At 40.4% G+C, this 21,548-nt stretch overlaps 1 protein-coding gene across 1 annotated transcript in view; it reads right to left on the bottom strand.

Moving 5' to 3' along the window:
• Positions 1 to 14,251, bottom strand: part of LOC134675740 (EH domain-binding protein 1) — a 28,767-nt gene extending 14,516 nt beyond the window's left edge. Inside the window, exons 1-14 of the mRNA XM_063534049.1 lie at positions 14,135 to 14,251; positions 13,188 to 13,283; positions 9,546 to 9,657; positions 8,963 to 9,144; positions 8,438 to 8,555; positions 7,487 to 7,930; positions 6,784 to 6,917; positions 5,280 to 5,412; positions 4,725 to 4,791; positions 3,418 to 3,547; positions 2,960 to 3,032; positions 2,096 to 2,270; positions 1,548 to 1,652; positions 861 to 982 (exon numbers count right to left, since the gene is read on the bottom strand). Coding sequence (XP_063390119.1) covers positions 861 to 982; positions 1,548 to 1,652; positions 2,096 to 2,270; positions 2,960 to 3,032; positions 3,418 to 3,547; positions 4,725 to 4,791; positions 5,280 to 5,412; positions 6,784 to 6,917; positions 7,487 to 7,930; positions 8,438 to 8,555; positions 8,963 to 9,144; positions 9,546 to 9,657; positions 13,188 to 13,283; positions 14,135 to 14,238 — 1,995 coding nt within the window. The 5' untranslated portion in view covers positions 14,239 to 14,251. The remainder of the gene's footprint in view (positions 1 to 860; positions 983 to 1,547; positions 1,653 to 2,095; positions 2,271 to 2,959; positions 3,033 to 3,417; positions 3,548 to 4,724; positions 4,792 to 5,279; positions 5,413 to 6,783; positions 6,918 to 7,486; positions 7,931 to 8,437; positions 8,556 to 8,962; positions 9,145 to 9,545; positions 9,658 to 13,187; positions 13,284 to 14,134) is intronic.
• Positions 14,252 to 21,548: the final 7,297 nt, after the last annotated feature.

Here is a 21,548-nt window from a genome sequence, read left to right as displayed (position 1 = left end):
AGAAATGCAACTCTGTTCCAATCGAATATGGTTTAAATTTAATTGAACTGAAGAAGTACTATAGGTAGGACCTTGGGACTTAGGAGGATAGATATAGGAAATGGTGGGTGAATGTACGGAATTCTTCGTACTTTAGCGTCTTCAGGACATTTTATTTAAAGTTGTCCCCTACACTTTTTTTCAAATTTGGGATTTTTTATGTTATTTCTACTCAGAATCGCGAGCTCTTTTGATGCAAATAGGAAAAAAAACCACTCCGTGACCGTCATACAAAGTCTATGAAAAATGGTAACGGAATGGAAATAAAAACCTTGGGACACTTTTTAGGGTTCCGTACCCAAAGGGTAAAACGGGACCCTATTACTAAGACTTCGCTGTCCGTCCGTCCGTCTGTCACCAGGCTGTATCTCACGAACCGTGATAGCTAGACAGTTAAAATTTTCACAGATGATGTATTTCTGTTGCCGCTATAACAACAAATACTAAAAACAGAATAAAATAAAGATTTAAATGGGGCTCCCATACAACAAACGTGATTTTTGACCGAAGTTAAGCAACGTCGGGCGGGGTCAGTACTTGGATGGGTGACCGTGTCTTTTTTTGCTTTTTTTGTTCTTTTTTTTTGCATTATGGTACGGAACCCTTCGTGCGCGAGTCCGACTCGCACTTGCCCGGTTTTTTTCTGCTATTAGGATAGAAAGAGCTCGTGATTCTGAGTAGAAATAACATAAAATTTCACAAATTAAAAATAAAGTGTAGGAGACAACTTTAAATAAAATGGCCACTTTACACATTTGTAGAATACCCAATAAAGCATAGAATGCGTACAAGCCACAACATACAACCATGAGTGCACTCACCGGTGTGGGTTTGGGCAGATCTGGCGTGGTCTCTTTTACGAGTGGCTTCTCTGTTTCTGGCTTCTCTGTGATCTGTAGCGGGTCTGTTGTGGCCGGTTCTATTTTTGGTTTTTCTGGGGTTTCTGACAAAAAAAAGAGGGTGTGGAAACATATAATATGTATAAAAGGAGCGCTAAATCACAATTTAAATATTTTTTGGCAAAAAAAGCTAAGTAAAAAGTTTGCTTTTAGTAAAATTAAAAAACAAAAAAACCCTTTTGGGTTTATAGGTTTGGTTGGTCAGTTCTTCTCAGTTCTCAGCCACAAGACAGGTGCGTTGCTCTATCGACTGAATAGATTTACCTCAATGATTGACACTGAAAAGTACTAGTCGTGGGCACTTCTTTTTGTAGAAGACTTACCACATATATTTGTGAATGTGACCCATTGGTATTGGTATCGGTACTGACAGTTTTATGGCTTCTTTACACGATGGGCCAACGCCGGCCACTCCAAGGGACGCAGCCATGTGGTAGACTGAGATAGCAATATCACTTGCTCCCTCTAACGCATAAATGCGTCCTTTGGAGTGGCCGGCGTTGGCCCTTCGTGAAGAGGAGCCATTATAGGTATCGCAAGGTCTATTATAGGCTCCTTTTAATATAAAGCCTTTTTTCTGCAATAAATCCTCCATTTCTTAAAACTTACCATCAGTACGCCTGGTGAAGGTATTGATAGTGAGCGTAGCGGTGGCGGGGACGGACACGGGCTGAGGCGCGGAAGGCGAGTTTTCATCGTCGTAACTGAACGGGTCTCTTTACGCGTCATTAGTATCTTAACGATCGGGTTACTCACAATCAGTGATCGGTACTAAAGTACTAGTCGTTGACACTAAACGTCCAGTCGTCGGCACTACAGAGCAGGGGTATTGTGGATGCAGATTTTTTGACATCCGCGGTTGCGGATGCGGATGTTCGCAACATCTCTGCTATAGAGTACTTGTCCTTTTCACCAAAATATCATTAATCGGTACTTTCAGTGCCCAAAGTTAAACTACCAGTCACTGATAAGGGCTTTTTCATTTAACTTGTACAAGTTAAGCGCGACTTAAGTCGTGTTTCAGTAACGTCTAACCGTTACATTCCTGACAAAATGTATGGGATTTGACATTGACCGTCAGTTTTGTAACGATTGCTAACCGGCCGTTAAAGGTGTTCAATTAAGTGAAAATGCCCATAAGTACCAGTCAATCTTACCATCAGTGAGCCCGGCGAAGGTGTTTATAGTGAGCGTGGCGGTAGCGGGAGCGGACACGGGCTGGGGCTGGGGCGCGGAAGGCTCCTCGTCGTCGTCGGAGCCGAAGGGGTCGGTGAGCTCCTTGCGCGTCATGAGCCGCGGCCGCTGCCCGGGGGACGTCACAGGCGGCGCTGCCTGCAAAAATAAATAACAAATCGTAATAACACCTCTTTTACTCGTACCACACATGACCTGGAATCAGTTCTTTTAAAGTCGGTGCACAGTCACCATAGGATATATCCGAACGGCCAAACTGTTCAAAAATATCTGAACAAAGCCTCTATTTTCAAAACGACAAAGTACATTTTCAGATATTTTCGAGCGCCGCTCACCGTATATCTAATGGCGACTGTACAGAGTAAGCATTTAATCCTAAAAAAATATTTATTTCTTAAAGTTATCTAATTAATCGCTTTAATGCGATGAAAAGGATGAGTTTTACTTGGCATCAAATTTTTTTCACCACTTATTAACTCACATTTGTAGACGGGTCTAACCACTTTTAACATGAAACCCTTGGAACGCTCAAAAATCCACTTTTGCAATCTTTCACTTGCAGTCAATATTAGCACGAGAAGTAGGTAAACAACAAACATGTTTCGTATTCAAACAAATAATTGTGAGATTATCTATGAAAAGGGACCTTATTGTCGATGGCGCTTACGCCATTACTAACGATGCTTCAATATGAATACAATGCCGCGCGACGCCGTGCGGCGTAAGCACCATCGACAAAAAGGTCCCTTTTCATAGATAATGCCCCAAATGTGATCTTAATAAGAACTATATAGTATTCAAATCATGGTAATATAAAAGAGCGTTACCTTGTCGGGCGTATATCGTTCTTGAGAATGACGTGATGGGACTGATACTTGCGAATCTTGTGAAACTTGCGACCTGAAAATAATTACAATTGATATACTTATCTATACAAGTAATTTAAATTTATTTTTTTCCAAAATAAACTATTTCCATCGGTGAGCGAACGAGTGGTATAATATTTTAATATATAAATGTATAGGCTCCGTGCATGAACTATAGGGGGCAGCATAGGAGCCGTCAGATTTTTAGCGCGAGTCGTAAATGTGTCGTTTATGGTTTCGATGTAGCCCACAAGATGGCAGAACCTACTATGCACAAGGAAACGTACCGACGAGAACGGTAGATGGTAGCACTTGCTTTGGCAATGTACATGTGCACATATATTTCCGATTTAGGGCACAAGATGGCAGGCCATCCAACGCGCACGGTCCATATAGCGAAAAATAAAATGAAATCTTACCCAGGCCTCGGTCGGTTCTCCATATTCTTAGATCTTCTAGTGCTAATTTCTCTACTGAACAGATCTCGGGGTAGCGAACCGTCCGTATCATGTCGACCGACTAGATATGATGACTCTGTCTCATCGTTTCCTTTAAAAAAAAACATATTAAAGTTTTTGTGCAACGACTTTCTGTCTTGATAAAAACTCCTTCTATACCCTCCTAAGGCCCAAGGTCCTACCTATAGTACTTATTCAGTTCAATGAAATTTAAATCATATACGATTGGAACAGAGTTGCTTTTGCTTTGTTTCGTTCGGTTTTTGGACAACGCAAAATCAACTCTATTTCCTACACTGTAGATTCAAATTTCTGTGGCGAATTTTGCATTTGTATGGCTGGGCCTTAGGGCCGTTTATTTAGATTAGCATTTTTCTAACCTCAAAAGTAGTAGTACATAGTTAACTTTTTCTTCCGGAATGCTAGACTACCTATGATATAGGTATAATATTGTGGTACAATGATATGTACACGACACTACAATGCAGTACGTAGTTACTCAGATTTAATTTTGAAGCAAAAAGGTAAGTACCACTACTTTTGAGGTTATAAAACTAAGTCTATAGAGACTAATTATAGTCTGATATTTATTTTTGATACTCGTTTTTTTGCAGCTGAATCGTCAATACAAATAATATGAGCCCAAACTCGAGTTTGAAGTAAGAAAGATACTAGATCTTTGAACTGTCTGACTCCATCAAATCAACTCGATGATCCTCACCTTTTATCGTGTAGGTACTTGCAAAGATTCAATATCAATATGATTATTAGGTAGTGGTTTGTTAAAACTCGAGTATACCGGGTGTGGCCTGTAATATGAGCAAAAAATTAAACTGTACTCCTCATACTGACCAACATTTGTTCAGCGACTTTTAAAAAACACCTTTGTGTTTGATTTTTAATACACTTTAAAGTTTATTCTAAGACGCAATGGATTGCGAATTTTGTTATGTTTAAGGCGTGACAAGCAACGTAAATCACAATGATATGGCGTGGCGATGGCGTCTATTGAAGATAATATTTATTTTGTATGAAAAATAGGGAGTCTAAATACTTCATAATTTTTAAAAGTTGTTGAATAAAAGTATCACCGTTTGAGGAGTACTATCTATGTTTTAATTATTTGCTCGTGTTACAGGCCACACCCGGTATTTTTTTAGTTGCAAGTGAAAACAGTAAAAGCGTGGTGACATGTAACTTTTTTTTTTTAGCCCATTTATCTATCGGGTATATTGTAGCCAATATTCCTACGCCGGATATTTGCTTACCTAATTGTTCTACTTGTAATTCGTTGCCAGTGAAATGCGCCCGAAGTTGGAAGAGGTACGTCATTATCTAAAAAAAAACAATGGATGACGGAAAAAATCAACTTGGTCAATTTACTATCAACAAATCGGGAAATATAATTTAAATAAGGTCTAAATACAAATAAGGTTTAGCCTGAAAGTATCAAAATTGTATGCGTTATTCAAGACAAATTAGATAATCCATAGGTGTCTTATATGATGAATGTGTGTGTGTGCGGATTCAATGTAAATGTGTCGACTCTACGTTAAGAGAGATATTCAATTTATTATATTAAATAATACAATTTTGAACGTATTTAAAAACAGTTGTACGGTAGGAAGAAGAATCTAATCTTCAAGAATGGGTATTCCACAGCCGTCTTCAGATCCAAATCTTTCCATCTTTCTTCTCGTTCCTCTAATTCTTAAAGATACCGCTCTGATGATTGATATTTGTATTTTGACTTTGATCCAGTTGATTATTTGTGAGTATTGTTCGTTAATGTTTGAGTCCAAACTGTGAATGTGTGTGCTTACCGCTAGCCTATCAGGTTTGCTTTTGCACACGTCAGCCGCTGACAAAACTTGCGAGATTCCAAGCGTTGCGCTGGCTTCTAAAGCTACTCGAAGATTTTGTTCGCTTTCATCAGGTTGTAGGCCAGAGAAGTCACTATAAATGGAGAATTAACTGATATATATATAGCTTAGTAATTATTCGTAGGTATATAAAAACTAGGAGATAGGAGAGGCCTATGTCCAGCAGTGGACGAGAATAGGCCGATGATGATGATGATGATGATGATATAAAAACTACAAAGATGTTACAGGAACTACTGAATCTTAAATATTTTCTTCCTTTAACAAAAAAACGTAGCGTACTTGGTTCCCCACATAACGGTGCCGTAATCAAATCAGTAGTACACATATGCATAGTAATATAGGGTAATGATTCAAGTATCTATTGGCGAATGCTAAATGCTGTAAAATGATAAGTAATGAGAATTAAATGTTCCTTTGTATTTATTTGACATTACACTTGTGTTTGACTTAAAATCAGGCACTCCGATAAAGTTTTGAAGTAAGTAATGAATATTAAGTGCTACTTGAGATTATTACTTCATAATACCCCAAAAAATACTCAAAATCCTTATGCAAACTTGTTTATTGCTACAAAAACCTATAGTTCGTTTTTTTAGCATTAGAAAGAAGGTAAGCGATCTTGACATGTCTTTTAATTGAAAAACACTTTTTAAAAATCAGTAACTATTACTTATGAAAGCAGAAGAATGTAAATAATCGTATCTTCTTCTTCCTCGCGTTATCCCGGCATTTCGCCACGGTTCATGAGAGCCTGGGGTCCGCTTGACAACTAATCCCATGATTTGACGTAGGCACTAGTTTTTACGAAAGCGACTGCCATCTGACCTTCCAACCCAGAGGGTAAACTAGGCCTTATTGGGATTAGTCCGGTTTCCTCACGATGTTTTCCTTCACCGAAAAGCGACTGGTAAATATCAAATGATATTTCGTACATAAGTTCCGAAAAACTCATTGGTACGAGCCGGGGTTTGAACCCGCGACCTCCAGATTGCAAGTCGCTCTCACCGCTAGGCCACCAGCGCTTCGTAATGTAATGTAAATAATCGTATATGATTCATAATTGTCACACACATATTTGCCGTGACTTTTTTTTAAAACGTGTTTGTCAATTAAAAGACACATCAAGATTGTTTACCTTATTTCTAATGCTAAAAAACGAAGTATAATATAATTATGTGATTACCCATTGAAGAAACCATCCCGAGAAAGTTCTACGTTTAACAGGCCAATTCGAACGTGCACCTGACATCAAACCGATATTAGAATGATATTGGAATCGTATCTATTACCTGTCATTCGCGCGTGTTCATTTCGCTCAGATTTGTCGGCACAAGTGTTAGTGCGAGACGACAGTGCAAATAACATCTAACTGATATGATTTCATTATCATTTTAATATCGGTTTAATGTCAGATGTACGTTCGAATCGGCCTGTAACTTACATGAGATCAGGCCGGAAGCGATGAATAATGGCGCAGAACGCGAGTCCGGACCGGAAGCTGGTGGTCAAGTTGGTCACCCGACACTGTTTGTATTCCCCTGTCACCATCTGACACCATTCTAGTAAGTCTTGTACCTAAAAAAATATAACAATTTATTACTATAGTTGTTATTATAAGAGAACGAAGATACAACTTGAGTAACTTATCTCATTTAGTAGTAATATGTAATAGAGTTGCAGTTGTTTTATATACCCCATATAACGGTGCCGTACACCATTTACGAGTGAACATACGCATAGTATTTTGTTATAGTGAAAAAAAGTTGTAAATTCGTTCGTATTTGCTGATTATGTTGTATGATCTTGAATCTTGATCATTGATTTGGGATGTATATGTCGGCGGCCGATCGTAAGATCAGGCAGATCGTAATGTTCCTGTGTGTATTGTTTTGAGGATAGTCACATTAAACCAATATATAGGTAAGATAGGTTCGTTAGGTTGCTTCAGATGCCCGAAGGGCAAACTGCCCAGAAATAGGAGCCCCGCGTAGCGGGGCTCCGTCGACTCAGGGAACGAGTCAAAGATTTTCACGTTTCACGATACGCCTAGGAATTTCACGATATGCCTGATCTTACGATCGGCCGCCGACATATATATCAATAATGTCATAATAAAGTATAAGTCAAGTCTTAAGATATCTTACCGGAGTTTTATCAGTCCTCCCAATCTTCTCCTCGCCCGTCGGCGTTTTCTCATCATCCTTCTCATTATCATTCCTATCCAGCCCTATACTATTAAAATTGGACTTTAAATCCAACGGTTTAAGGTTCAATCTCGATACCATCTTCGGCTTGAAGACTACGCTCTTGAAACTTTCTTGAGGTGTGGTCGGTTTGGGAGTTGAAGTCATTTTAGGTTCGATTTTTAAACTCACTTTTAAATCAGGTTTTTTCAAGGTCTCTACTATTTTTAAGTCGTTAGTAGGGGTTTGGTCGGTGAGGGAGGCGAGAGGGGAGGCTGGGGTGGCGGGGGCGGTGGGGGTGCGCTCGTCGAAGCGTAAGCTTTGGACGCTGTTAGGGGTGGCGGCGATGTCGCTGTTGGTGAGGCTTTGGGTCATCTCTTCCATTTGCTGGCGGAGGTCGGACATCTGTAAATAAAAACAGGGATTCTTGTTTATTGAACACAAGTCACACTTTCAGGAAATAAGGGCAGTAAAATCATACATTTAGATTGATTAATGCAATTACTATTATCATCATCATCAATGTATTTTATAATCAGTATCAATGACTGGATATGAATTAAATTAGTATCAATAGTGACTATCCTAGGATGTTAAGCCCGTCTAGAAAAGGAAATCATTAAAAAAACTTATCCTTACTTTTCTAGTATGTACAATTTTATTACTTGCCCACACCATATATTCTTTAATCACCATTTTAAATCAATAATGGATGTAATTTAAAAATCAATCAATGTGAAAAACAGTTACTGCGTTATTCATAAATGCACTACAAGACTCAATTAGCTAATTAATCGTTTGTCTTAATCTGTCATTTTGACTTATGTACTTGTGAGAAAGGGATAAAACATAAAACCAATTGAGGCCTGTAAAGTTTAATGAATAAGGGGGTTAAAATGTACAGTATAGTACCTGTCTTGTGGAGTTGTCAGAGAGTGTGTAATCATCTTCGTCTAAATCTTCTAGCACCGCGATATCCGAATTATTGTTGACAGAAAGAAGTGAAGCAAGGGATTGCATGTCCTCATCCCTGTAGAAAAAGAAAACATTAAAATTATATTACTTTTTTGACAGATAACCGAAATCGTCGCCTTCACAGAAAATCGTAGCTTACATTGTTCCCCATATAATTATGCCGTAGCTTAATCAGGCGTATGCATATTCATGGTAAATAAGTAACGATAAAAAATCTACTCTCTATGTCTATCTCCGACGTCACGTACGAGAGAGTTGGAATTGATCAGAATCCCTCCAACCGTAATTAATTCCCCACATAACGATGCCGTAATCAAATCAGGCGTATGCATAACCATAGTAGTTATTAAAATATGGACTGAAATGTTTTACATGACAAATATCTCCGTCTGTTCCTAATGTGCGTTAAAAAGAGAGAACGACAGCTAGAAATTGTCAGAAAGAGATAAAGAAATCACTCACGTAGCCTGTCCCTCCCGTAGCAGAACACAGTGTAAAGTGAGATGCAGCGATGCCGACTGGATCTTCTGTGTCGTCGGTTCTAGGGTTAGAACTAAGGCCCGCTGGGAAGGTTCTAGGGAGGCGTATTTTCGCATGTTGATGGCGCATACGGCGAGACGACGGCGCTTTCCTGTCGGGGAGACCTGGGGAAGAGAAACAGGATTGAGTGTATTAAAGCCATAAATAAATTGAGACTTGCAGCAAGTTTTTGAGATAGATAACGGTGACCTTGAATGTTTTTTTAGGGTTCCGTACCTCAAAAGGAAAAAATGGAACCCTTATAGGATCACTCGTGCGTCTGTCTGTCTGTCTGTCTGTCACAGCCTAGTTTCTCAGTAAACAAATAAATTTTAAACATGGGGGCCACCTTAATGGGGGCTAAATGAAAAAGTTAAAAACCGGCTAAGGTGAAAGGCTTTAGGTGAAATAATTTAGCAGTAATTCAAGAAAATAGGCAAAAAATGACCATTACTTTTAATTAATAATTCGCTGGATCAAGGTGAGACCTTCGATCCAGTCCAAGTGAAAACTTCAGTTAACTTACATCTTCTAGCACGAAGGTCCAGTCCTTATCTTCTAGCTCGTTCGTGCGAGCATCTTTGAAGAGCGTCACCGCCACAGAACGGTTCTCTGGAACCGCAAACATCACACTGCCTCTGTAAATGCAAAAAGAATAGATAGTATAGAGGGGTCCTGTCATAGTAAATGTTGTAGTCACTGTCAATTTACTGCCATCTATCGACACACGACTATAACTCAAAATAAACACGTATAAAATTATCAAAAAAAATGAATATATATGGATAAATGATTTTATTATTTTTATATCAGTTTGACCCATGTTCATTCCCTTATACCTATGTGTTAAAATTGTTAAATATGAAACGGTGTCGTCACGCCATCTAGCCGAGAATAGGCTAAAGGTGTGTGTGTCATCTATCCGAGAATGACTTTTTCTTGATTTCCGAGGCACGTTTTTTTCTTAGACTTTATTCATCTTATACGAAGTTACATATGTCTTTGGTAAATGTAAATAAAATTTAGCAAAGCATTACGAGTAGTCAGATGAAGTCACAATTCCGAAATATAACAACATTTTACGTCTCGATCGGGCGATCACCGATTCAGGGCTATAACCGCGAAAATCGAAGCAAATTGCGGGCATCTTTCCCCGTCACTCTAATTACGCCTTCATAGGAGTAAAAGAGAAAGCAAATTACAAATTTTGGTTTTCGCGGTACCTAAGCCCTCAGTCGCTCCATGCTCCAACTGCGGTATAAACTTGCTCCATCCCATTGCATTACTTCATTATTTCTTTATATCCTTTGGGTAACTTTGGGATTAGCAAGCGCAGCGTAGGACGTCCACCCACAGGATGGACAGACGACCTTGTTAAGGTCGCCGGAAGACGCTGGATGCGAGTCGCTTCCAACCGGCACATATGGAGGTCCAAGGGGGAGGCCTATGTTCAGCAGTGGACGTCTTATGGCTGAGATGATGATGATGATCCTTTGGGTATACATGTATAGCTAAAAAACGACATTTGTCGGGGTGAAGCCAATAATTTCCGGAGTATTGAAAGAAATATTTGTTCCTGAATTACGAATGTTTTCTATGTATATACAGGGCGTCCCACAGCTATGCCACATGGAGGGTAAGTACCCTGAATATTGTAGATAGAACATTTTGCTGAAAGAAGACATTATTTTAATTTAAAAAACAATTTAAACTGCATTCATAGATTTTTAAATAATTACATGGTTGAACCGGGAATCGAACCCGCTACACGGAAAAAAAAACATCCTGTAGCTTTTTCATACCGATCGAAAGGCTTCATCATAAGCATTATTTTTTGCTAAATAACATAGTGTCGGTAATAAAAAGAAACCCATGAATTTTAACATTTTTAATTCAAATTAACCAATTTAATTTAGAGTCTGTGCGGAAAGAGAAGAGTCGTGGCAGAAACGGGAACTAACATTTTAAATTTTATATGGCAATCAAACCTTTGACACCTGTCTTGTAAAAAGTAAACAAACTTCTGTCAATGTATATTTTTATTAACAAAAACCGCAAGTTTTATGTATAAAATATTTTCAAATCACGATAAAACCGTACATAAAACCACAAGGAAAATTATATTTAACATTGTTCGGTTTTGTCAGCGGGAAGAAAACGGCTAAAAGCCTCGGAGTAATTAACAATGGAGCCGCCATTAACAGGCGTTCCCCTCTGTCGAAAATAGGCGGCCAATGGTCAACCTCATGTCAACCATATGTATGGACTGACGTTTATCTGACATGACGTACCTATACATTTGATGTGCCCCTCCCCCGCAAAAAACGGCAGACTATTTTGTACCGAAAATTTTAGACATGGCGTCTCCGTTGGTTATATCCTCCAAGCTAAAAGCCGACTATCGACTTACAAAAAGTCGCGGAACGTTTTGCCGCTATTCGCGGGTATTGATGTTGTATTTAATATTAAATAATTACCTATTTAATAAGCCCCCTAAGTAACTTGTCTCCGGTACATAATCGGTAAGTATATTCATTCAAAATATATTAATTTTCATAAATCTGCAGGTCATTCATGATCTTTAAAATAACTGACAAATAGTCTTGATACTTGCCATTTTATGCATATTTATATGTAATTTCTTTTTCAGGATTGTGTAAAAGTACCTACGGTATCTCGAATAAGAGACCGCTAAGTAGGTGATATGCAAGAATTCGTAATCTACGTGCCGGATTCAAGCACATCCAGTTCAGATGAAGATAGTTCTATGAGTGTCCCTGGTTGTTTTGAAGCTAGTTCAAACATAAGTGACATTGAATATTTTAATTCAGACTTCGATTACAAAGAATAAAACTTTTTCTAATAAAATATTTCTTTATTTGTAGGTTCTGTTAGTTACGAAATTATATTTCATATTTAGCAGTGACTTTTCGGCGAAGTAAAATATCGTGAGATGAGAGAACCGGACATATCCCAATAAGGCCTACCTACTTATGCACTATTTTTATTCATATTCATATTTATTATTAATAATGTACACATACATTACAAGTCAAGTTTACAATGGGTGAAATATATCCCAGATAAAATTACAGTTCTATTGCCCAATTTCTACCCGATCTACCCGGTTTTAATAACTGTTGGACTGCACAGATTAGGCAGTACATAAATGAGACTCGTATCTTGTTTGGTACTAAAATTACAGTTGTATTGGGAAGATTCTTAAATAGTTTTAGCAGTTTTGTCAATCGCAGTCACTTTTTAGTATCTGAGATATAAAAACAAGTGTGTTTTAAAAAGAAAACTAGTGCCTGCGCTAAATCAGAGGATTGAGTTGACGAGCCGACACCACCACCAGGCTCCGTTTAGTAAGCCGTGGTAAAAAACCGGAACAAAAGGGATTCAAGTATCATGACCTTTAGTGTCGTACTATAATCACGTGACCAGTGTTGTCAGCATAGCAAAAACCATAAAATAGCACTGGCGTGCCCTCAAATCCCACGACTCTTCTCTTTCCGCACAGACTCTATCAAATGCTCAAAATGAGTGTCATTCTGTTGAATACAAACTTACAAAGCCGCTCTCTTTTGATTATTTCGCTAAATTTCACATCAAATGTTAAAATTCATGGTCTTCCTTTAGTTTCTGACACTATGTTATTTAGCAAAAAATAATCCTTATGATGAAGCCTTTCGATCGGGATGAAAAAGCTACAGGGTGTTTTTTTTTTTCTCGTGTAGCGGGTTCGATTCCCGGTTCAACCATGTAATTATTTAAAAATCATGAATGCAGTTTAAATTGTTTTTAAAATTAAAATAATGTCTTCTTTCAGTAAAATGTTCCATCTACAATATTCAGGGTACTTTCCCTCCATGTGGCATAGCTGTGGGACGCCCTGTATAATTATTATAAGTTATGTGTTTATATAATTATAGATTATGTATATCGTCGTCTAGTACAACACAAGCCTTATTGAGCTTACCGTGGGACTAGATTGATGCTGAAAAATTGTCCTATAATATTTATTTATGAAAGAATAGCGTTCCGAGAAAAAGCGACATCTGTTGAAATTCTCCATGAAATCATCCACCGTAATAGATATGAATAAACCGATCAAGGATGGAGGTCAGTGTCCAACGAATAGCCACTTGAAGATAAAAATAATTACTTGAGTGGATCCTTCAAAGATGGCTCCCATTGCACCGGATCCGTGATGACCCGCCGCGAGCGCCGCGTCCATACAATCGACAGTTTGTTTGGTTTCCTGAAACAAAATACATTTCAATGTGAAATTATGAATTTATTATGCAGTGAAAGCCAAACTCCTTAATTTTCGGTTGGGATACTTGGAAATGAATGCCTTTTAGGTATGGTCAAAAAACAATACGAAGGAGGAGAAATACTCTCAAGCTTAGCTTAGAAAGCAAACAAGATAGCTTGTTGACGCGCTGGATCCTCCACACGGAGGCCATGCGCGCGGTGTCTTCTAGATCTAAAGGCCTGTGCACACACCGGCTTGCGTGTGCGTGACGCTAAAATGTTGGAGCCGCATACGCACACGTCACGCGCGGTGCGGTGTGCCGCCCCTCATAAGGATCTGTATACTACAACTCCGCACGCGCACGCAGCCGGTGTGGCCAGGCCTTAAGATGAGAGAAAGAGAGTACCATTTGGGCGAGGTGTCGAGGTCCACGCGGTGGTAGGAGGCGGTGTACTCGAACTTGGCGGCGCGCTTGTTCACGCGCTGGAGCCGCTTCCACACGGAGGTCATGCGCGCGGTGGACTGGCTTCTGGGTCTAAGATGAGAGAGAGTACTATTTGGGCGAGGTGTCGAGGTCCACGCGGTGGTAGGAGGCGGTGTACTCGAACTTGGCGGCGCGCTTGTTCACGCGCTGGAGCCGCTTCCACACGGCGGCCATGCGCGCGGTGGACTGGCTCCTGGGTCTAAGATGAGAGAGAGAGTACCATTTGGGCGAGGTGTCGAGGTCCACGCGGTGGTAGGAGGCGGTGTACTCGAACTTGGCGGCGCGCTTGTTGACGCGCTGGAGCCGCTTCCACACGGCGGCCATGCGCGCGGTGGACTGGCTCCTGGGTCTAAGATGAGAGAGAGAGTACCATTTGGGCGAGGTGTCGAGGTCCACGCGGTGGTAGGAGGCGGTGTACTCGAACTTGGCGGCGCGCTTGTTGACGCGCTGGAGCCGCTTCCACACGGAGGCCATGCGCGCGGTGGACTGGCTCCTGGGTCTAAGATGAGAGAGTACCATTTGGGCGAGGTGTCGAGGTCCACGCGATGGTAGGAGGCGGTGTACTCGAACTTGGCGGCGCGCTTGTTCACGCGCTGGAGCCGCTTCCACACGGAGGCCATGCGCGCGGTGGACTGGCTCCTGGGTCTAAGATGAGAGAGAGAGTACCATTTGGGCGAGGTGTCGAGGTCCACGCGGTGGTAGGAGGCGGTGTACTCGAACTTGGCGGCGCGCTTGTTGACGCGCTGGAGCCGCTTCCACACGGAGGCCATGCGCGCGGTGGACTGGCTTAGCTGTTGAAATAATTCACATTAGAATAAACAGTTTAAAGCTTATTAACAGCAACACTCTTAACTGTCCATCGGTGGGCCTTATGCCTTTTGTAATAACGGCTCGGCCACGACATCGAGCGACAGGTCCGATCGCTGTGTCACGCTCCAACCTATGGTTATCGCTTCCGCCGTCGCAAGTCGCTCGATATCGTGGCCGAGCCGAAAAGGTTCCAAGGAATGGAATTCCCTGCCGGCGTCTATATTTCCGTGTTCTTATAACCCGGCAACCTTCAAATCAAGAGTGAACAGGCACCTTCTGGGCGAGCTCGCTCCATCGTAGGCCACGTCTACGCCTCGGCTAGTCTGTGGCCATGAGTAAGCCCATTCATAAAAAAAAAAAAAAAGGTTTACCGATGGACAGTTAACGGTGTGGGCGATGGTACGATTATGTGCAAAAATCGTATGCGATTCAAGTAGATCACGAAGTTGGACCACGCCAAGTTTTCATGCTAAGTGCTACGTCAAGTAATAGAGCTTATTTATAGTGATCTTCTTCTTCTTCCTCGCGTTATCCCGGCATTCTGCCACGGCTCATGGGAGCCTGGGGTCCGCTTGACAACTAAACCCATGATTTGACGTAGGCACCAGTTTTACGAAAGCGACTGCCATCTGACCTTCCAACCCAGAGGGTAAACTAGGCCTTATTGGGATTAGTCCGGTTTCCTCACGATGTTTTCCTTCACCGAAAAGCGACTGGTAAATATCAAATGATATTTCGTACATAAGTTCCGAAAAACTCATTGGTACGAGCCGGGGTTTGAACCCGCGACCTCCAGATTGCAAGTCGCACGCTTATTTATAGTGATATCAAAGAGAATAGATAGTATAGAGGGCTATTGCCAAAGTAAATTTTGTAGTCATGGTACATTTACTGCCATCTATCGACACACGATTAAAACTTAAAATAAAATTGAAAATGTATAAATTAATCAAAATATGTTTACGGATCAATGATTTTTAATTTTTATCGTTCCATACTGACCTATATTCTTTCACTGATATGTGTTAAAATTGTTAAATATCAAACGGCGTCGTCTAGCCGAGAATAGGCCAAAGGTGTGTGCGCCATCTATTCGAGAATGACTTTTTCTTGATTTCCGAGGCACGTTTTTTTCTTAGACTTTAATTATCTTATACGGAGTTATATATATATTTGGTGATATGTATGCAGTGCCGGATTTACCACTAGGCTGAGTAGGCTGAAGCCTAGGGCGGCAGATTTTAGGGGGCGGCAAATTTGGGTCAAAAAATATTTTATTTGCTGTTCAGATAGGGTTGGCCAAAATTTTGCCGGTCCCCTATTTATTTGTAAAATTTAAATAACAGGCTTTATTTGTCGATTTTGCCGCCCTCTGTCATATCAAGACCCTTTATATTGAAACAGATAAACGGCCGGACGGACAACAAAGTGATCCTATTCCGTTTTGAAGCTTGGATTCCTAAAAATATACCATATTCTATCAAATATCGCTATTTCTACCGAAAAAAAATTCGCGCTCGCTACGCTCGCGATTTTATTTACGAACGTTATTGATTGACAAATAAAGCTAGACAAAGGTCTCCCCCCTCTTCTTCCACTCGTTTCGGTTTTGAGCTACATCTGGCCAGTCTCTCAAAAAGGAGTCCAAGTTATCCCGCCATCGCCGACGAGGTCTACCGGTTCCCCGGTTTGACTAATGGGGCACCCACTTTGTGGTTAACTTGGCCCACAAGTTGTTCGGCATGTGGCAGACATAACCAGCCCAGTCCCACTTTAGCTTGGCCGCTTTTCGAGCTACATCTATTATCTGAGTTTTAGAGCGCAGTGTGGTGTTCCGGATACGATCCCTTAGTTTCACAATTAATATGCTGCGCTCTATAGCTCTCTGTCAAACCCCGAGTTTGGACTTCTGAGCTTCCGTCAAAGACCAAGTCTGAGCACCATAAGTGAGGACCAAGGACTGAAAAACCGCAAAAGACCGGTAACCTAAAATAAAGGTATCAATTGAATAGGTACCCAACAGTAATGGTACCCGAATAAAACGGGAAAATACCAGTACCTAAAATAAAGGTATCAATTGAATAGGTACCCAACAGTAACGGTACCCGAATAAAACGGCAAAATACCAGTACCTAAAATAAAGGTATCAATTGAATAGGTACCCAACAGTAACGGTACCCGAATATAACGGCAAAATATCAGTACCTAAAATAAAAGTATCAATTGAATAGGTACCCAACAGTAATGGTACCCGAATAAAACGGAAAAATACCAGTACCTAAAATAAAGGTATCAATTGAATAGGTATCCAACAGTAACGGTACCCGAACAAATAGAATTTAACAGGTACCTTTTTGAAACGGTACCGTTAAGGCTAACCGTTTGAAGTAGGTAAGGGTACCCGACCGAAAAACAAACCGCACAATACGGCTGTTCCATATCAAAACCTAGTAAATGACAAATTTCTCAAAATTTGTTTTTATGTTATTTGGACTAGCGTTGAAAATGCAGGAAAAATCAAATGTTTTGTTCGAGAATTTATTAAATTTTCGTTTTTGTCCGTTTGTTTCGGATTTTTAAAGAAAAAAACCAACCGACTGATAAGCGTAATGACACAACTGTGACAACTGAACTGAACTGACACTGACACCGATCCGATGTCAAATGTCACCAGTATTGAGAAAAATAACCGATTGAAACCTGTTTAAGTCGCTTTTTTCGTTTTATTCCGAAAAATTGAAGCGGTAAATCTCATGGTTTTTTCCGTAAAAATCCGAAAAAAACGAGCCGTTTGTAAAGAAACGGGATTTTTCCAGAAATTTTTAACGCTAATTTGGACCCACCTAGTAAGTCCTCACCCGATTACAAAGACACCTGCTCCAAAATCGGCATAAATAACGGAGATTTTGACACCTTCAAACCTAGTAAGTAGCATGTGTAGTGACGGTTTAACAAAATCTAGGAAGGTACTGGTAACAACTTGGTGGTAACTAGTGGGAAAAACCCCGAAATGTCTTGAATATTGATAAGTGATACACCAGGTTCACACCTAAAACGAGCACTTACCTACTAGGTATTGGAGTGGGAATATGTAACACAAAACATCGGTGCTCACGTTTTCAAAGTTAGTAAGGGGTATAAACGTGTATAAATACAATATTATTATATAATATTGATGTTGATACATGGAATAGTTACTAAGTAGTTATTCATGTAGAAAATTTATTTTATTAAAATTTAAAACATTTTTTGAGGCTGTCACATTTTATGTTGTTACGCTCTTCTGTAAAATTTGGTCTGATGCACTTACTGGGTTTTGCTATGGGACAGCCGAATAATAGCTTGTCAGATTTACTTCTAAGTTCAAACATTTGACACATCACATCACAACGCCCATAGAATGTAAACGTGCATGGCCATTGAAATTATAAATAAAATTCCGTAATAATATAAGGGCTTGTCAAGTACTTAAATCAGTAAAATATATTTATAATAAATTTTAAACATATTTGATTTTTTTAGATCATATGGGCATGGCACACTGCGTCCGATTCGCACTTCGCTCCGAAGTTTGAGCGAGACAACGCTATGCGCATATTATAGTGATATCCCGCTCGCACGTCGGGTCGTGCGAATTGGACGCAGTGTGCCATGCAAAGAATATAAGTGCCATGCCCCATAATAGTAATTGAATATTTTACGATAATAATTTACCATGTATTACCAGTTACCTATTTTTTTTAAAACAGTGTTGTGACCGATTGCCGTATTCGAACTTCAAGATATTCACAAGAGACGACACGTACTAGATCCATTCTAGATACGTTATAGTTTAGATATAAATTAGTTCTCTTTTGCAGCGCAATTCAAGCAACCAATGTCACTTTTACGTTAGATGCGTAAGATATCTATTAGATGTGAATTGGATCTTTAAGTCATATCCTGAGGAAATCGTTCAAGATTATCTCCAGAATCGCGCAAATGTCAAATTTGACAGGTTAGATCTTAAACATATCGTTATCGTATCTTGGTGATGTCTAAAAGATATCTAATATATGTCTATTTCAAAATCCGAATCGGGCCCCGAGTCTGTCGTTTCGGTTCATATGACATTTCCATAAGTTGATAAAAATCGATTATAAATGTATAACAATAAACGATAGGTCCATCTTTATCCACGTGATATAACACCTGTCACTTTTTAACACCATGGGATAGAAAGTGACGGACACCGTTTTATCACCCTGTCACGTAGACAAGAATGACCATCATATCCGTACAGGTTAACTACAATTAATAATATAAATAAACGAAACAATGCTAACAAATAAAATAATACAAACATGCATAAATCATAACATATTTCATGTGATGTGTTGCCAAGGCCAAGCGCATTATGTATAAAGCTTTTACACTCGAAAGTTATCAGATCCCGTAGTAGGTACCAAGAATTTTACTTTGTAAGTCCTAACTTACTTCTTACTCTATAAAGTCAGTCAGCTCCATCATCAGACCCTGAGTATGACCTAGTGTCAAAGATCTTGTTGAGACGAATCAAACGAGCCTAAACACGAAGTGGTTTAGTTGCATGGTTGATTGGTACTGGTGACCACCCAGCTCCATCATCAGACCCTGAGTATGACCTAGTATCAAAGATCTTGTCGAGACGAATCAAACGAGCCTAAACACGAAGTGGTTTAGTTGCATGGTTGATTGGTACTGGTGACCACCTTCCAGCTCCATCATCAGACCCTGAGTATGACCTAGTATCAAAGATCTTGTCGAGACGAATCAAACGAGCCTAAACACGAAGTGGTTTAGTTGCATGGTTGATTGGTACTGGTGACCACCCAGCTCCATCATCAGACCCTGAGTATGACCTAGTATCAAAGATCTTGTCGAGACGAATCAAACGGACCTAAACACGGAGTGGTTTAGTTGCATGGTTGATTGGTACTGGTGACCACCTTCCAGCTCCATCATCAGACCCTGAGTATGACCTAGTATCAAAGATCTTGTCGAGACGAATCAAACGAGCCTAAACACGGAGTGGTTTAGTTGCATGGTTGATTGGTACTGGTGACCACCTTCCAGCTCCATCATCAGACCCTGAGTATGACCTAGTATCAAAGATCTTGTCGAGACGAATCAAACGAGCCTAAACACGAAGTGGTTTAGTTGCATGGTTGATTGGTACTGGTGACCACCTTCCAGCTCCATCATTAGACCCTGAGTATGACCTAGTATCAAAGATCTTGTCGAGACGAATCAAACGAGCCTAAACACGAAGTGGTTTAGTTGCATGGTTGATTGGTACTGGTGACCACCTTCCAGCTCCATCATCAGACCCTGAGTATGACCTAGTATCAAAGATCTTGTCGAGACGAATCAAACGAGCCTAAACACGAAGTGGCTTAGTTGCATGGTTGATTGGTACTGGTGATAGTGGTGACCACCTTCCAGCTCCATCATCAGACCCTGAGTATGACCTAGTATCAAAGATCTTGTCGAGACGAATCAAACGAGCCTAAACACGAAGTGGTTTAGTTGCATGGTTGATTGGTACTGGTGACCACCTTCCAGCTCCATCATCAGACCCTGAGTATGACCTAGTATCAAAGATCTTGTCGAGACGAATCAAACGAGCCTAAACATGAAGTGGTTTAGTTGCATGGTTGATTGGTACTGGTGACCACCCAGCTCCATCATCAGACCCTGAGTATGACCTAGTATCAAAGATCTTGTCGAGACGAATCAAACGAGCCTAAACACGAAGTGGTTTAGTTGCATGGTTGATTGGTACTGGTGACCACCTTCCAGCTCCATCATCAGACCCTGAGTATGACCTAGTATCAAAGATCTTGTCGAGACGAATCAAACGAGCCTAAACATGAAGTGGTTTAGTTGCATGGTTGATTGGTACTGGTGACCACCCAGCTCCATCATCAGACCCTGAGTATGACCTAGTATCAAAGATCTTGTCGAGACGAAACAAACGAGCCTAAACACGAAGTGGTTTAGTTGCATGGTTGATTGGTACTGGTGACCACCTTCCAGCTCCATCATCAGACCCTGAGTATGACCTAGTATCAAAGATCTTGTCGAGACGAATCAAACGAACCTAAACACGAAGTGGTTTAGTTGCATGGTTGATTGGTACTGGTGACCACCTTCCAGCTCCATCATCAGACCCTGAGTATGACCTAGTATCAAAGATCTTGTCGAGACGAATCAAACGAGCCTAAACACGAAGTGGTTTAGTTGCATGGTTGATTGGTACTGGTGACCACCTTCCAGCTCCATCATCAGACCCTGAGTATCACATAATGTCAAAGATCTTGTCGAGACGAATCAAACGAGCCTAAACACGAAGTTTAGGCGAATTTAGTTACATGATTGACGACACCCATGACGACTTTTGTGACAAAGTGCACGGCATACATCTTGGATTCCAAAATAGTCGGGTTTGCAGGTCCAGGTCCAGGTCTGCTTCGAAGTCCTTAGGCAACTGTATTTTTTTGATTCCATACAATATAAGTGAGACACGCGTTACCTCCCCGCTCTCGCGAGTGACCGGTTAGAATTAGGGTATCAGATCAAACGCGATAAGGTTTTTTTATTTAAAGGTACCGTTTGGAGGTAAGCTTTTATTTAACGGTACCGTTGGGACTAAAGCTTGTTTGGATATCTAAATTATTGATACCATTACCTGAATGCAATTTAAACGGTCGGATACCTTTTGAACATATCCGTATAGGTACTTTTATTTAACGGTACCGTTTGGACTAAAGCTTATTTGGATACCTAAAGTATTGATATCAATATGGAATGCCAGTTTAACGGTCGGATACCTATAAACAAAACACGTAAAGGTACTTTTATTTAACGGTACCGTTTGAACGGAAGCTTGTTTGGATACGGGTACCGATTGATATTGGTACCGAAATGCTACTTTTAACGGTCGGGTACCTTTT

This window comes from Cydia fagiglandana, chromosome 23 (genome assembly GCF_963556715.1).
Source record: "Cydia fagiglandana chromosome 23, ilCydFagi1.1, whole genome shotgun sequence".
Classification (NCBI taxonomy): domain Eukaryota; kingdom Metazoa; phylum Arthropoda; class Insecta; order Lepidoptera; family Tortricidae; genus Cydia; species Cydia fagiglandana.
The sequence above is the reverse complement of the archived record's forward strand: the minus strand, read 5'-3'. Positions and strand labels throughout refer to the sequence as shown.